Source organism: Lissotriton vulgaris, chromosome 8 (assembly GCF_964263255.1).
Source record: "Lissotriton vulgaris chromosome 8, aLisVul1.2, whole genome shotgun sequence".
NCBI lineage: Eukaryota > Metazoa > Chordata > Amphibia > Caudata > Salamandridae > Lissotriton > Lissotriton vulgaris.
The window spans coordinates 824,579,458-824,595,725 of NC_141696.1; the positions used below are offsets into that span (position 1 = coordinate 824,579,458).

At 46.1% G+C, this 16,268-nt stretch overlaps 1 protein-coding gene across 1 annotated transcript in view; it reads left to right on the forward strand.

Moving 5' to 3' along the window:
* The window catches only part of LONRF2 (LON peptidase N-terminal domain and ring finger 2), a 309,292-nt gene that overhangs the window by 81,644 nt on the left and 211,380 nt on the right, over positions 1 to 16,268 (forward strand). Inside the window, exons 3-4 of the mRNA XM_086934724.1 lie at positions 708 to 830; positions 1,040 to 1,201. Coding sequence (XP_086790850.1) covers positions 708 to 830; positions 1,040 to 1,201 — 285 coding nt within the window. The remainder of the gene's footprint in view (positions 1 to 707; positions 831 to 1,039; positions 1,202 to 16,268) is intronic.

Sequence of the window (16,268 nt, forward strand, 5' to 3'; positions counted from 1 at the left end):
GTATTCTAGCTCCATGTTTCAATTTCGCGCTATTAAGCACTAGAGCAAACTTTTTAAGGACTTTGATGATCTGCCTCGGTCAGCTTGGAGCACATTCATCGCGGGGAAGAGTCTTCTCTGTCCACGAAAACAATGCGTTACTCTTGGCGGAAATGCCCGACCCAGACGGAGCCCCAGAATGGAAAATACATCCATGCATCTCTGGGAGGTGTGAGGACAGGGATGCATGACGTGGGTGGGGAGGCTTATGGGCTAGAACAGACTCTTGCATTACAGTTCACAATTTTACACGTTTGGGAACTTGTTGTGTTGGCATTCCATTCACATCCCAGTGTCCTGAAGCAGATATTAACAAGCATTGGTATAGCCAATAGGGCTCGCTTTTGGGACCGTATAAGTATTTAGTTATGCATTTAGTTATGCAGCACAATATCCTTGATGCAACAACATCAACTGTTGCATGGCTAAACACTTATAAGGTTCAAAGGAAAGATCTATTGGCTATGCCAATGCTTGTTTGCAAACGGAGAGACCCCAAGGAAATCCTAGGTCCTAGCATCTTATATTTTGGTTTACCAGCTATAGCCATTAAATTAATTTTTAGGTAGTTTGATAAGAAAATATTGCATTATTCCTTTCTTTTTTGAAACTGCTCATTTTACCATTTTCAAGCAACCTTGTTGTTTTCTTTTTGTTTGTTTTTAAAGGGCCATGCTTTGAAAGCTCAAGCTTTGTCTGGTTTGGGAAGGACAGAAGAGGCATTAAAAGAATACCTTTATTGTATTGCCTTAAATCCAGATATGTGTGAAATGAAGAAGGAAGCACAGAAGGTAGTTTTCTTTTTCCATGTTGCACTGACATTCTTTAAGTTTCTAGCAGTCATTTGCAGATGTGTGTTGCTTGATAGCATATTCCTACCAACTTGATCTTGATTCTACCTTCTCATGGATGAAATGTCTCCATCATTTAGTGCTAGATCTTCTTGCATTTGATTTTAACAACTGTTTTAACCTTTATGTCCCAATCTCACCCTGTCCAGATAATGTGCGAGATGTTCCTCCCAGCCTTCGAAAATGTGCATGGAAGTTTACCGGCTCCCTATTACTCACATTCATCATACAACAGGCTGAAACCTGCTTTTCTGAGCAGTGGCAACACATCACCCTCTTCCGTAGATCCTTCCAGTGCAGGATGCTCAAAGGTACATGTATGTCTTATTCATTTATTTATTTTGAATGTTTTATATAGCACGAACATGACCACCAAGGGTATCGGAGAGCATTACAGATTATGCAGCAAGAAGGGTACAAGGGAACAAAACCGAATCAACAAAGCAAAAAATTCACATTCTAACAATGTCCGACATTCTCGTGAACCAGTTTGCAGGGCCAAAGTCAATGGCTATGGTCCCAGAATCAAATGGAGAAGCCAGACTGAGGCAGAATTTCTTCATCGGTAGCCCTTTGACTTGATTTTTGAAGAAGACAGTGGAAGGGTTCATCCTAACTTCGGGGTGAAGTAAGTTCTAGATCCTCGGGCCACACCTGAGAAGGCTTGGTTATAGGTCTTTTTTTTCTTGAATTTTTGCAGTTTGAGCAAAAGGGGGCTGGCGCTTCTGGAGGCTCTCTAACCACAGGAGAGCTCCAGTTTCTGATTGAGGTACAGTGGGGTCTTGAAGTGGATGGCTTTGTGATCCATGCATTCAACTTTTAACTGTATCTGTGCTTCATTTGGAAGCAAGTTCAAGTCCTGCAAGTCCGGAGATATATGGTTGTATTTCTTAGTGCCATAGTCCAGCTTTGAGATCACTAATGCTTGTACTGCAACCTTTAGGTCATGAGCAGGGAGAAAGAGTTTGAGTTTCCTTAGAATGCGGAGCTAGAAGTTCGTTCCTTTGGTGAGGGAACTGATGTGCTTTTGCATGTTTAGACTTTTGTCTAATATAATACCCAGAGAGGATGCCGAATCCACGAGATGAGGTCTGCAGTTAATTGATTCAACCATTGTTCCATGACCAGAGATGGTTTCTGGGGTGAGATTAGGAGGAATTCTGTTTATAGAGCATTTAGCTTCATCTGGCTTTTAGCTTTCATTTAGCTTGTCGTTTTTTTGGTTTTTAGGTTTCGCCTATTACCATTCGCTTGTGAATGGAATAGGCGAAAATTCAAGGGCTTGATCGACTAGTGAAACCACTGCGGTTTCTTCACAGTGCATGTGAGGTCACGTGACCACAAAAGCGGGTCACGTGACCGCACGAGCATCTCCCTAATCCGCCTGCCTCCCCTCGCTCGCATTCACGCCCCCCCACCAGGCTCTCCCGCCCCCATCAGGCTTCCCTCCTAATCCGCCTGCCTCCCCATGCGCATTCCCGCCCCCACCAGGCTCTCCCGCCCCCATCCGGCTTCCCTCCGCGCATCTGCCTGCCACACTTCTCCCCTCGCACGCATTCCCCCCTCCCCACCAGGCTCTCCCGCCCCCATCCGGCTTCCCTTGTCTACCTACCCACAGTTTAATCGTGGTAAGTTTGTTGGTGTCAGGAGCTTACAATTCCATGTTTGACTCTCGGTATGATGCCATAGCTTGTTTCCTTAATTTCAATCATTCTGGCCTGTTGTTAGACTACTAGTACCATGATGCAATGCCCCCCTCACATTATCTGAATCTACAAGTTAGGTCCGATGCGAGCTTTGTTAAACTTCCGCATTTCTGAGAAGCAGTTAACCGTGCACGCCGGACTGAAATTTGACTTGCTCAAGCTTCTGGAAACAGGCAAGTTATGAGGATCTGTTCGATCGTGCTAGAGAGAGCGCACTCTGCATTCACGCACACGCTCACATCTTGTTTAAATCCATCCAGGAATTTACCGACATGCTAGGAGTCTGCTGTTGATGCCTTCATGAATGAAGTGAGTTCAATCAGCTCCCGCGGTGCGTGGGGCCCCCTGTGCTCCAGGAGCCCCTCCCTAGCCGTCACCCAGCAACCACTTTGCACTCTGTCCGAGCACAGACTTAGAGCGAATGCTGTGCATTCTCCGCATGGCTCTCTTCCAGCACCAGAGTACAATTGCTGTTCAATATTGGTGCAGGTCGTTCAGTCTACCCTACCCCACTAGGTTATTACGGCTCAGCTCTACTCCCCACCTGTTGTTTTTTTTCTCTCCCAGACTGCAATGCCATGTTACTTCTCTCTTCCTCCTGTTCCCTCCCTTACTCGCTGTCTTTCTTTCTGTTTCACTGTCCCTTAGTTTCCCTCCATCTTTTTTTTTTCTCAGCCTTTCGCAATACCTCTGTTGCTTTCTCACTCCCTGTTCTTTCGCTGTCTTTTGTTGCATCCTCTGTCTCCCGCTAGTTCTCTCTTTCTCACACTATCTGCTTCGCTCTTTCTGTCCCGTCACTTTCTTCATTTTGTTTATTTCTCTTGAGCTCCACTTTTTTCTGTCTTTCTCTATTTCTCTCGTTCATACACTCTCAGGCTGTCTCTGCTGTTCTCCTTCTGTCTCCCTCTTAACTGGACAAGGCTGTGCTAGAACCAGTGCAGCCTTGCAAGATAGCTCAATGACTAATGTCCTCACTGCAGAGAAGTATGCAATACATGAAAGTCAGAAAATTAACTCCCAAGCAGATCTGCTCAGGCTCTTATCCTCCCGAGAGAGGTAAAGGGGTGGTGTTGGAGAGTTACAGCGCATGGAGTCGTTGCTAAAAACCACACTTGGTTATGATACCAATGATACATGCTCCTCGCAGGGCCGACTCGGCCCTTTAGCCTTCTAAGGTCTATAAAATAAACACTCTTAATTCTGATACTGCGCAACACTGCCTCTATCTGTGCATGGGTGCGTTTTTTGGTAAGTTGGCTTTACGTGTTTTTGTAAAGGTGTCTGTAAAGAAGTGTATATCTAATTCTATATGCCGGCTGCCCCCGCCCTGTCACCGGCTGCGAATCATGCTCCCAGTTCAGACTGCCCCTGCTACATCACCACTACCCCCACGGCTGCTGGCGATGCCACCCACCCCCTCCCCCTTTACGATCAAAGACTGTTAAAAACAAGCACTGGCGTTGCCAATAGGTTTCGCATTTGGAAAGTTGGAGCTATTGGTTTTGTAAATGACATTTTATATTTATATATTGTTATTGACTATGCCAATAACGATATATAAATATAAAATGTCATTTACAAAAACCAATAGCTCCAACTTTCCAAATGCGAAACCTATTGGCAACGCCAGTGCTTGTTTTTAGATTTGCTAACTCTGAAAAACATAAAGCTTAGTCTGTCAAGCAAGGACTATTATTATTGCTTCTGGACATTTCTGTTTGGAGGATGCTCTCAAACAACTTCATTGATTCCCAGTGAAATAGAGATCCACTTTTGAAGCCTCTCTGTTTGCTATAAAACCCTGAATAACATAGGTCCTATTAATTTGCAACTGTTTGTAAGACCTTATGTACCTTTGAGGAACCTTATATCAGCAGAGGCGATGTTTGCCATTATTCCCAGATTTAGGAAAGTACGTATGGGCTGGAAGTCATTCGGCTTCCTAGCGTACAAATTGTGGAATGTTCTGCCCTTAGCAGTTCGTAGTCGGAAGATCTGCTCAGAAAAATCTTGAAGTCTATTTTTTAACTCCGGATGTAGGGGGAGTTGATAACTGCATTGAGGCCTAGTGCTGGGACACCTCAAATGAGGTAGCAATGCGCTTTAGAAATTACATTATTATTTTATTATTGTATGTACATGGAGAATGAAGTCACATAAAATAAAAACAGATTTTGTTTCTGCAAATGTTGAACTGATGTCAGTGCTATCTGTTGTTTCTGCCAATGTTAAATAATGTCAATGCAAGAGGTTGGAAGCCATGTAGGCTAACTCAAACGTATCTAAATTATGTATTATTTTCTAACTATTAAAAACTCTTTCACATTGCCCAAATCAGAAGTATTCTCAAACCTGAAGAACATACTATTGGTACACTGTAATCGAACACCTGCTAATCTATAAGCATGCACTCTGTTTGGAACTGTACAGTGCTGTAAAGTGCATGCAAAGCATCACTCTGCACTTTGTAAGCTGCATAAATAAAAGCATTCTAAGTTGACTCATATTCACTGATTTTATTTGATTATATTCAGTATGGCTGCTTCCAGTAGATGCCAAAATTTCATTTTGCGCATGATCATTTAGGTGGGCAGGTGAATGGCTAACCCTTGATCTGGATGTGCTGCAATGTGTTTGGGGAGCTTTGTCTTGGATGTTTTGGAATTCTAGAGTTCTGAGAAGGGGCTTCTAGTTGTTGTAAAAAAATACACCGATACTCAGAATTCCTCTCCTGTCAGCGGACATTTTTTCCACACAATTCTGCTTGAAGTACTGGCCTCTAGGCACAAGAAAGGGAACTTTCACAATTGGGGATATGGTAACATGCTAGTACCGTTGGCATGGGGTAGCAATCACAGCTATACTGCCAATCACCTGGCAGTACCATTATAAAGAAGCTAGGGTGAATATTGAATTTTTTTTTGTGTGTGTTTTTTTTAAAAGTGATAATACGTTCTGTTGCGGTGGTCAGGATAAATGTCAAAAGCCTAAACTAGCAATATATTGCGCACATCATGTCAAAATAGATAACTACTGGCTCTCTCTAGTGCTGGTACCTATTATTTTAGACAAAAACAGATGGTGCACCTTCGGGTCCCATGGGTCCTTTGGCATTTAATTTGGGTGTGCCTCACCAGTATGGACAGGCCCGCTTTGTGCCTTTCATGCTGGTGACGGCGTCCTGGCACTTTCCGGCTCCGAGGATGTCGATGCCGTATGGGCAGTCCCCGGCTCCTTTCCGTGAAGCTTCTCGGATTTGATTGGCGCCGGTTACGACCGTGGAGCCCCCTTCGACGCCGCTCCCGGAGTCATTGATGACACGTGTGGCGCCCCCGATGCCGCAGCCGAAGATGCGCTCGAGGAGAGAAGCGTAGAGATTATTGGAGGAGGAATAGTACTAGGCTGAAGAGAGGGAGGAAGGAAAAGTTTATGACACTGAAGATGTGTTTGAGGATTTGTGAGACAAGTGGACTTGATACTTCTCCAGAGTGGGACTTTGCTTCTCGAAAGAGTTTGTGCCTTACCATTCTGTGATTAGGAAGGCTGCAGAGCTTTTGGATTTGCTGCACCCTATAGCGGAGTATAAGCCTAATCTACTCACAGAGGTGCTTCATTCTCCATCCTCGGTGGCTGAACCACTCTTATCCTTTAACGATGCACTGACTGAGCCCATCCTCGATGTGTGGCGCAACCCTCTTTCTGCTCCTGTGGTTTCAAGGTTGATGTCCAGAAGATATAGACCTACTCTTGGGAATCTGGTGTTCCTTTCATCTCACTCCTCTCCTGAGAGCTTGGTGGTGCGGGCTTCTTGTTCCAAGCAGTCTACCGGGGCTTTTCCACAGGCTCCGGTTGACGGGGATTCCAAGAAGTTGGAACAGTCTGCGAAGAAGGTCTTTTCATCAGCTAGCATGGCACTGAAATCTACCAACATAACTTGTCTGTTGGGTAGATACTTTCATGCTCTAATGGACTCTGCCAAACAGCTTCTTTCTAAATTGTCTGAGGAAGATGGGGGAAATCCGAGTGAGGTGTTGACGGACTCTCGGGCAACGCTCGCCAAGTCATCCAGTCTGGCCTGGAGTGATGGGTTCATCCATTGCAACAAGAAGACATGCGTGGTTGAGGTCTTCTGGGTTCTCTCCTGATGTGCAGGCTGCCCTTCTTGATCTGCCTTTTGATGGGCTAAACTTTTTGGAGAGAAGGCTGATTCTGCCCTGCAAAGATTGAAGGCCAATAAAGCCACTGCAAAGTCTTTGGGTCTGCAGATTCAGGCGAGAGGTTATGGTTATAAACAATACCTTGGCTTCAGGAAGTCTTTCTAAGTTCAGACAGCCTCAGCAACAACAACAAAACACCTTGTACAAGTCCTACAGGGGTAACGGCAGAGGTCGCCTTCGTGGAACCAGGCGTCAATCTTCTTCCTCCTCCTCCTCATCCTCCTCTACCTCCCCAACCCCTCCTGGTAATGCAGGAAAGCAGCCCTAGATCCTCCACCCTGGATCATGTAGGTTACCGTGGGAGGCCGGCCTACCCATTTTCTACAGGGTAGAAAATAGGTTTTAGATCTGGTAGAAAATGGGTACGCCCTTCCTTTCAGGGAATTCCCTCCTCCTTAGCCTCCTTGCCAAGGGGTTTGCACGAAGGATCATTTACTTCTCCTTCAGAAGGAGGTTCTTGTCCTGTTACAAAAAGGTGCGATAGAGGTGGTGCAGAGCAGGAAAGGGGTTCAGGGATGCTACTCACGGTATTTCCTGATTCCCAAGAAGGATGGCAGGTTACATCCTATCCTGGACCTAAGAATCTTGAATCAGTTTCTCAAGCAGGAGAGATTCAAGATGCTCACCCTAGCACAGGTTCTTCAGGCACTGCAACAAGAGGACTGGATGGTGTCCATCGACTTGCGGGATGTGTATTTTCACATACCAATCCTGAAGTCGCACAGGAAGTATCTCCGTTTGAGTTTGCGGTTCTTCTTTTTGGTCTTACTACTGCACCTTGAGTCTTCACCAAGGTGATGGCAGTGGTGGCTGCTCATCTCAGGAGGTCAGGGATTCCGGTTTTCCCCTACCAGGACGACTGGCTACTGAAGGCTGAGTCGCCAGAGATGGTTTGTCGCAATCTGCAAGTAACAACCCAGCTGTTGTACAAATTGGGTTTTTCGATAAATGTGCCCAAGTCTCACCTGGTGCCCTCACAGCGCAACCTGTTCATAGTGGCAGTACTGGATACCACTGTGTGTCAAGCTTTCCCGCCTCCAAAGGATTCTCGACATTCAGGAAATGATTCCCTTGTTTCACAACGGAGTGGTTGTTCTGGTCTGAAGGTCTTTCGCCTGTGCTCGGTGTGTTCGCTTCCTGCATTCTGTTGGTCGCACAGTGATAATGGATGCCTCTATCCTAGGGTGGGTTGCTCATCTGGGGGATCTGGAGATCAAGGGTCTTTGGTCTCCAGAGGAAAGATTGCTTCATATCAGTCTTCTGGAATTGCGGGCGATTCGTTTGGCGCTCAAGGCCTTTCTCCCTTCCCTTCGCGGTCAGCCGGTTCAAGTCCTGACGGACAACACTGCTGCGATGTGGTAAGTCAACAAGCAGGGATGAGTAGGGTCGTACCGTCTCTGCAGAGAGGCGTTGCGGCTTTGGCCCTGAGCTCACGACTATCTGATTTGTTTGATGGCAAATCAACTGGCCGGGGTGCTGAATGTACTTGTAGACGGTCTCAGTCAGAAGTTCTCCGCCGACCACGAGTGGAAGCTTCATCAGAAGGTAGTTTGACACATCTTTCGGACGTGGGGAACTCCTCGGATAGACCTGTTTGCCACTCTCGAACGTGCACCGCCCGTCATTCTGCAGTCTCCAGTTTCCGAGGCAGGGAGCGTTGTGGGGGACACGTTTCAGTTGAGTTGAAGCTCACAACTCCTTTACACGTTTCCTCCCATACCCTTGATTCCTTGGGTTCTGAGGAAGATTCGCCAAGACCGGGCCCAAGTTATATTGATCGCCCCGGATTGGACAAGAAGGGTGTGGTACACAGACCTTCTCCACCTTTCGTTGCACACTCCGCTCCGTCTCCTTTCTCAGGGTAGACCCCCTCTCGCAGTCGGAGGGGCAGGTTCTACACCCCCACCTCCAGAGCCTGCACCTTTATGCCTGGAGATTGAACGGGGCAACTTGAATTCTTTCTCTCTCCCGCCTGACGTGGTGGATGTTATATTATCGGCCAGGCGACACTCCATCAAGTCTATCTACTCTTACAGATGGTCAAAATTTATTAAATGGTGTAGAGAGCAGTCTATTGATGCCTTAAAAGCTCATCTTTCTTACGTTCTTTGTTTTCGTTGCATTTGGCCCAGCAGGGTTGTTCTGTGGCTACTGTTAAAGGATATTTGTATTCTTTATCTGCATTTCTTTGTTTGCCTGACCAGCCGTCTCTTTTCAAATCTCCGGTTGTTTGAGGTTCATTCACCGATTGGATCCTAAAAGGCGATTAGTTTCTATCTGGATAGAATGAAGGACTTGTGGCAGGACGATCAGCGCTTTGTGGGCTACGTTGGACGCATGAAGGGCAAGGCGGTGCAGAAGTGCACTTTATCCAGGTGGATCATCTTTTGCATCCAGATCTGCTACGCTCTGGCTTGCAAGGAGCCTCCTGAAGGCATTAGAGCTCCCTCCACCAGGGCTAAATCTTCTACTTCTGCCTTGTCCAGAGGTGTTCCTGTATTGGACATCTGTAAGGCTGCAACTTGGGCCTCCCTCCACACTTTTGCGAAGCATTACTGCCTGGATTCGAAGTGAGGAGGGATGGTCATTTTGCGCGCTCTGTTTTGCAAGACTTTTTCGTATAGAAGGGTGGACACCCTCCGTGGGGAGAGGGACTGCTGTGGGAATCTATTCATAAGGTGAAGAATCCACAGGCAGATGTATCCATCAGAAAAACAAGTTACTTACCTTTGGTAACGCTTTTTCTGGTGGATACAGTATCTGCCTGTGGATTGCTCACTGACCCACCGGCCTCCCCGTTGTCCACCCTTTTATACTTTAAAAAGAGATATTGGTAATATGGGTATTTCATTTCGCAGAACTATTGCCTTACTCTATCGAGCCCCTTCGGCTAGGCTGCTGATTAATGAGATATTGACAGAACCTTTTAAGATCACTAGAGGTACGAGGCAAGGTTGTCCGCTTTCTCCCCTCCTTTTTAATTTGTACATTGAGCCGTTTGCCCAGGCTTTGCGAACAGACGAAAATATACCATCATTCAAGTTTAAGGAGTGGGAGAGGCGGACGGCATTATATGCCGATGATATCTTAATCTTTACCTCGGATCCGGTGTTGTCCTTCCCTGCCGTGATTCAGAAGGCTGTAGAGTTCGGTAAGATCTGGGGCTATAATATCAATTCAAGTAAGACCGAGGTTATGGTCTGGAATATTCCGGACCCACGGTTAGGCATAAATATCACCACCTCTATGCGCTATCTCGGGATCCGAATCACCCAAGACATTGGAACCATTGCCCAAACTAACTTAGATCGAGTCTCCAGGGAATGTAAGGGCCTATTGAAATCTTGGGCTCATTTGCCACTCTCTATAATGGGTAGGGTCAACTTAATAAAAATGTCTATCCTTCCCAAGTTTATATTTATATTTGGTGCCATTCCTTTGGGGTTTGATGTGAAGATGTTGGACAGATGTCAGCGAGAGCTTAACTCCTTTATTTGGAATTATAAGTCGACTAGAATTGCGTGGAAGAAGTTGAGGAGGAGAAGGGAGAAGGGGGGCCTCGCCCTACCGGATTTAGTGTATTACGCTTGGGCCTTTCAGTTGTCCTACTCCAGGATGTTACTAAAAACACCATTGAGTCTTCTGGAGGTGACAATGTATAAAGCCATGTTAACCGGAGCAAATCTACCAGCTGACGGATTTCTATTTAAATTTGGGAGCCAGAAATATTTTAAGAAAATAAGACTGAAAATCATACAGTCTTGGGCTAGGGGCTGGCTAGCCATTAGAAGAAGATTGGGGCTGTCTTACTACTCTAATTTCGCTCCCATATGGGACTCCCCGGGTTTACCGGAGTGTCTTAGGGACAGCTTATCTTCCCCACTAGAGGAAGCTGGAATTGCTAGATGGGGAGAGTTATTGGTGGACGGATCGATACTTCCTTGGGGTGTATTACATGAGCGTATAGGTCCAGCATTCTCTAGATTTAAATTCATCCAGCTGGAAAGCTGGGGGAGAGCCCAGCGGTGCAAAGATGTATTATTTGGGAAATCAAGCTCCCTGGAGCAGCTGCTACTAGAAAGACCTAGGGGTGGTAAGGAGGTGGCCTTCTGGTATTGGCAGCTTCTGGAGGAAACCGATGGGGATTTCACCCTTCCAGATGAATTGTGGGGAGAGACAAAGGGCTTACAATGTGAGGAGATATGGTTAAGATCTTTTGCGCTCCTCTATAAAGTGGTGAAGCCATCATGGCTGAGGCGCAACCATCTGTTCACAGCACACCGGGCTTATATAACACCGCTGAGACTTTCCAAATTTCTCCCAGACAAGAAGTGTAATAAATGTAATTTACCAGGAGCTTCAGATATTCACATGTTCTTGGAATGCCCCAACATCGGTCAGTTCTGGGAGGAAGTGCTGTCTACCTTAAATTCCATTATGAACACATCATTAGTAATTTCATTGCCACTAATCATCTTTGGAATGGAGGACAGTATTTCTGGCGAAGCAAGATCTTTTCTGTTTTATGCTATTCTGTTGGCTAGGAGGCAGATTTGCATACGGTGGGTGGAAAAATCTGCTCCAATATATTCGGACTGGCTCACGTCTTTATATGAAACATCAAAGGTGGACATGGCTAGAGCTTGCAATAACCGTAATCTGGCCTTTTGGGATCTGTTGATACAGTGGAGATAGTGTTCCGGGTTTTTTTTTTTTTTTTTTTTTTTTTCCCCGGGTCCTATGATTATGCCACCAACACTCCTTGGACCGGGTCTGGCCCCGATACGGTTTTTTGGTCCTTCAGGTTGAGACATACTTAGATGGAGTCAGCGTAAGAATTTAAATTCCCCTTCTCCTTGGGACTTCTCTGCCACCAGTAAAATATCTCGGAGTCCAGTTCCAGAGATGGGTATCATTTTCTTGGTTCCCTCTCTTGGTCGGGGACACGCAAGGTGGTTGGCATTTCCTAAGCAGGGGGTAAGGCAAATGAGGACAAAAAAAAATATATATATGGTTATTTCATATTGTCATTTTGTGTTGCCTCTATTTGCATGTGTGTAGGTTTATAGGAAATGTTTGCTTTCTTTGCTTTCCTATTTCACTTTTCACTGTATGTATTTGTGTGAATACTGTGTACTATGTATACATTGTCGCTATGGTCTGTCCGCCCGTTTGCCTCGTGGCAGGGAAAAAATGGGTGGAACTGACGTCATCACTCCGACGTGGTCCTCTTATGGGTCCATTGACGTCATGCAGAGCTGCGTGCGGAGCCATGGTATTGTGACGACCTCGTCGGCGTGGAGAGCTAGGAAAAATTTCTGTGGAATGCTGGCGCCGGGGGATATTTATAAAGTGAGGAATCCACAGGCAGATACTGTCCCCCACCAGAAAAAGCGTTACTGAAGGTAAGTAACTTGTTCTTTTAGGCTTGGGTTGTTCGCACAGTGGTATGCAAGACTTATTTTTACTAGTTCTGTGAAACGTAACATAGAATGGGCTTTGCCGCCGTCCAGAGATGTATTACTGTCTAAGTTCATTCTGTTAAAGTTTTGCTGCCCCATTCCGCCTTGCAGCAAATGCTTCCATTGGAAGACATGAATGACTACTTTACATCTGAAAACTATAATTCATTTTTTCAATTTACAATATGTATTCTACAGTAGAGAAGGCTTTAGTGTGATAAATTGCATTTGTGCATGCATTCAATGTAAACCGCATTTGTGAATGCTTGCATTTGCATGCTTTGGTAAGCCAGTCCTATTGACTTTGCCATTTCTTTGTTTGGTGGAGTCAATGAGCTGGAAGAGCCCGCCTATAATTCAATTAATATCCTTGTTTAGCTTTCGCTAGCCATGCGCTACTCGCTCTGCGAGGACTTCTTGAAATCAATCCGGTTTAAGAAGTTCACTTTCGGCTCCGGCCGTAATTTCCATTGGTGTGCGTCATTTGGCTTTACCAATTATGCTAAACGGGGTGTAATGATTGTCCAGGAGACTTTTTAGTCCCTCCTGGTTACCACCCTGTCCACTTTTGACCCCGCCCTCATGGACTGGATCTTTTACTGGCGGCGTGACACAGTGGGTTTCATACTGACTGTCAGCACTTTTTTTAGGTTTCGCCTATTATCATTCGCTTGCAAATGTAATAGGCGAGAATTCAAGTGCTCCATCGACTCGTCAAACCACTGCGGTTTTTTCACAGTGCATGAGAGTCACGTGACCACAAAAGCGGGTCACGTGACCACACGCCCTCCCTAATCCGCCTGCCACACTTCTCCTCCCCTCGCTCGCATTCCCGCCCCCCCACCAGGCTCTCCCGCCCCCATCCGGCTTCCCTCCCCGCATCTCCCTAATCCGCCTGCCACACTTCTCCTCCCCTCGCTCGCATTCCCGCCCCCCCACCAGGCTCTCCCGCCCCTATCCGGCTTCCCTCCACGCATCTCCCTAATCCGCCTGCCACACTTCTCCTCCCCTCGCTCGCATTCCCGCCCCCCCACCAGGCTCTCCCGCCCCCATCCGGCTTCCCTCCGGCCATTTGCCAGCATTGCGAGGCCATTTGCCAGGAGCTCTCCCCCGCCCGCAGCTTGACCATGTAAACTCCTATCGCTACAATACGTATCAGTTTGCAGTTAGTAATCTCTCTTAAACTGCCTATGCACTCCCGCCCACACAGAAATAGTACTGCGACTTCCTCATTTCTATCTATGTTTGCATCTGTTTCTCACTAGAGCTAGGGGTTGCACACGCTTCCCCTGGCACAGTCGTACTCCGTTAACATATTGGATTCTACGCATGCCCGCCCAGTGAAGCCCCCAGGCACCTTGGGTGTAACCCCACCCTCTCGCTGATGCGGGACTGCGGGACTCCTGATTACGGTTACTAAAGGACTTGTAATGCAATCTGTTCTCTAGGAATGTTTACCTTGCCATCAAGTCCAATGGAACAGTATTTGAAATGTGCAGCAGTGGCCGACTGCATCACCACATGCCGCCGGAGCTTAACGCAGGAACTTTTAACCACAGCGGGCAGCACCTCATCTGTTTACTTGTTATGTAGTGAAATGTGCGACAAGGTGCGTGGCAAAATTAAGAGTGGGTTTGTGACAATATCTTAATTCAGGGCGGTCGCTCTACACGCATGACGCTGACATTCTAAGCATTGACTCAAGGCTAGAACCAAAATCGTTCATTGTGATGATATGAAAGTCCCGGGTTCAAATCCAGGCACGGCCATCCCACCCCTTCATCCAGTCAAGGTCAACAAAAAATAACAGGCAGTCCCGTATGAGCTCACCAGAGAGGGGAATCATGTACTCTCGATCAAAGCGCTATAGCGCATTCACGTTTGAGATGCTAATCCACAACCAGTCAAACATCACTGGCTCAGGTTTCATCATCGGGGCAGCCCCAGAAAGCAGGCACATAATTATATTATTGACATTTCACGGGCGGGGCCTTGGAGTACGCTTTACACACTAGAACCACCACTCCCCTCGGCCCCTCCCCTACAGGAAGGCTCTGACACGCACCACACCCCCTCCCCGGAGCTCCTGCCCGGCCTGTGGTGCAGGCGAGAGGCAGTCTTGACTTCTTCGCCAGTCTCTGGGCCACTTAGATTTCTGTGGGAATCCAAAAAGGCCTTAAGCAAAACAAGCACTGTTTTGTAAATTACATTTTATATTTATATATCGTTATTGGCATTGTCAAGAACAATATATAAATATAAAATGTCATTTACAAAACAAATAGCTCCAACTTTCCAAATGCGAAACCTATTGGCAACGCCAGTGCTTGTTCTTATCATTCTTTCCATGTGGGCTGTGCGTTAGGTGACATTGAAATGCTCCCTCTCTCTTGTTTAGTATTACTGGCATGTGTCAAGTTTATTAAAGGAGTCGCTCCTCCTGCAAGCTCTTAAATACTCCCAGGGCATGCAGGGCCCACGATGAGTATACATTTTATGTACATGGGCGGCTGCTTTCAGGGTAGGAAACAAAAATTACGTTTATTTAAAGCGCCGCTCCTCCTGCAAGCTCTTAAAAACTCCAGTGGCACGCAGGGGCCGCCATATGTGTACACTTTCTGTACACAGGCGCATTCAGGTTAGGAAACAAAAAGCAAACGTCACGTTTATTAAAGGCGACGCTACTCTGCAAGCTCAAACACTTCCGTAATGGCCTAATGACTACAGTCCGCTAACAATCTTAACCTTCCCTTCTGCTGGAACAGTGTTGGGTGGCAGAAGAGGCACTAAAACACAAGCCGTTGCTGAGAAACTGGAACTGCTTACTGCCCACAACTGTTCCTCCTGACCTCCAGTCGCTTGTTTTTTTTCAGTTGTATATTTACTTTAATTATTGCAAGTTTGAAACTCTTGAAAGGAACTTTCCATCCTGCGTGCAATACGGAATCTGCTCTGATTAATAAATACAGATTTTACATATATTTACTTGGGTTTGCTCTTGGTATCACTTCGATTGTGAATGCACCTGGAACAGTTCCCCCATTCCGCCCCCCCCATTACAGAAAATAGGACCCTTTACGAACTGGTGTTTATATATAATGTAGTCAGAATATATAATGCCTATGTACCTATGCATATATACATATGTGACTAAATTTGTGTGTGTGTGTATATATATATATATATATATATATATATATATATATATATATATATATATATATATATATATATATATATATATATAATTTTCTCGCTCTCCTGCACCTTTGTTCCTGGATCACTCGTTTGGCGGGTGCCGCTAAGCACGGTGGTGCTCCGTGCTTTTAAATTATCGCTCCAAACCCTCTCTCCCAGCCGGGAAAAAGTAGCGTCACTCGCGGGTTCTCTTTTGCTCAGATTTTATTCAGCGCTTCAACACAAACGCGTTTCGGGGCTTCCCTTCGTCAGTGTGTCACACACTGACTAAGGGAAGCCCCGAAACGTGTTTGTGTTGTGTCATAGTTATAGTTAGGATTGTTTTCTTTAGGAAATCCGCAACATTCTATTGGGAATACCTTTGGCGCCGGTTGAGGAATCTGCCTGTAATTTCCCTTAAATTTGCCTCGCTGCGCTCCGCTCCTTCCCTAAAAGTTTGGGGGGGATTCGGCAAGCGGGGGCCGAGATAAAAGGGGGGTCCCAAAACGTGTTTTCCCCATGTTAATTTCCATAGGGCGGTTGGACTCACTTTTAGCCCGAACAGCTGAATGGATTTCCACAAAACTTGGCAAAATTGTAGGGACTGGTAGCCCGATGTGCCTTTGCTATGTCTGAAGATATGTGCTCCAGTGGATTTTGAGTAATTTAGGTTAAAAAAATATATATCTGGGCGGAGCCTAACCACACATCTGATCTGATTGGCTGTCAGCACTTCATCCAAGAAGTGTTGGCAGCCATCTTGTGACCAATATTCATGATAGCACCTCATTAAAAAGCATTGTAGTTAATAGAGGG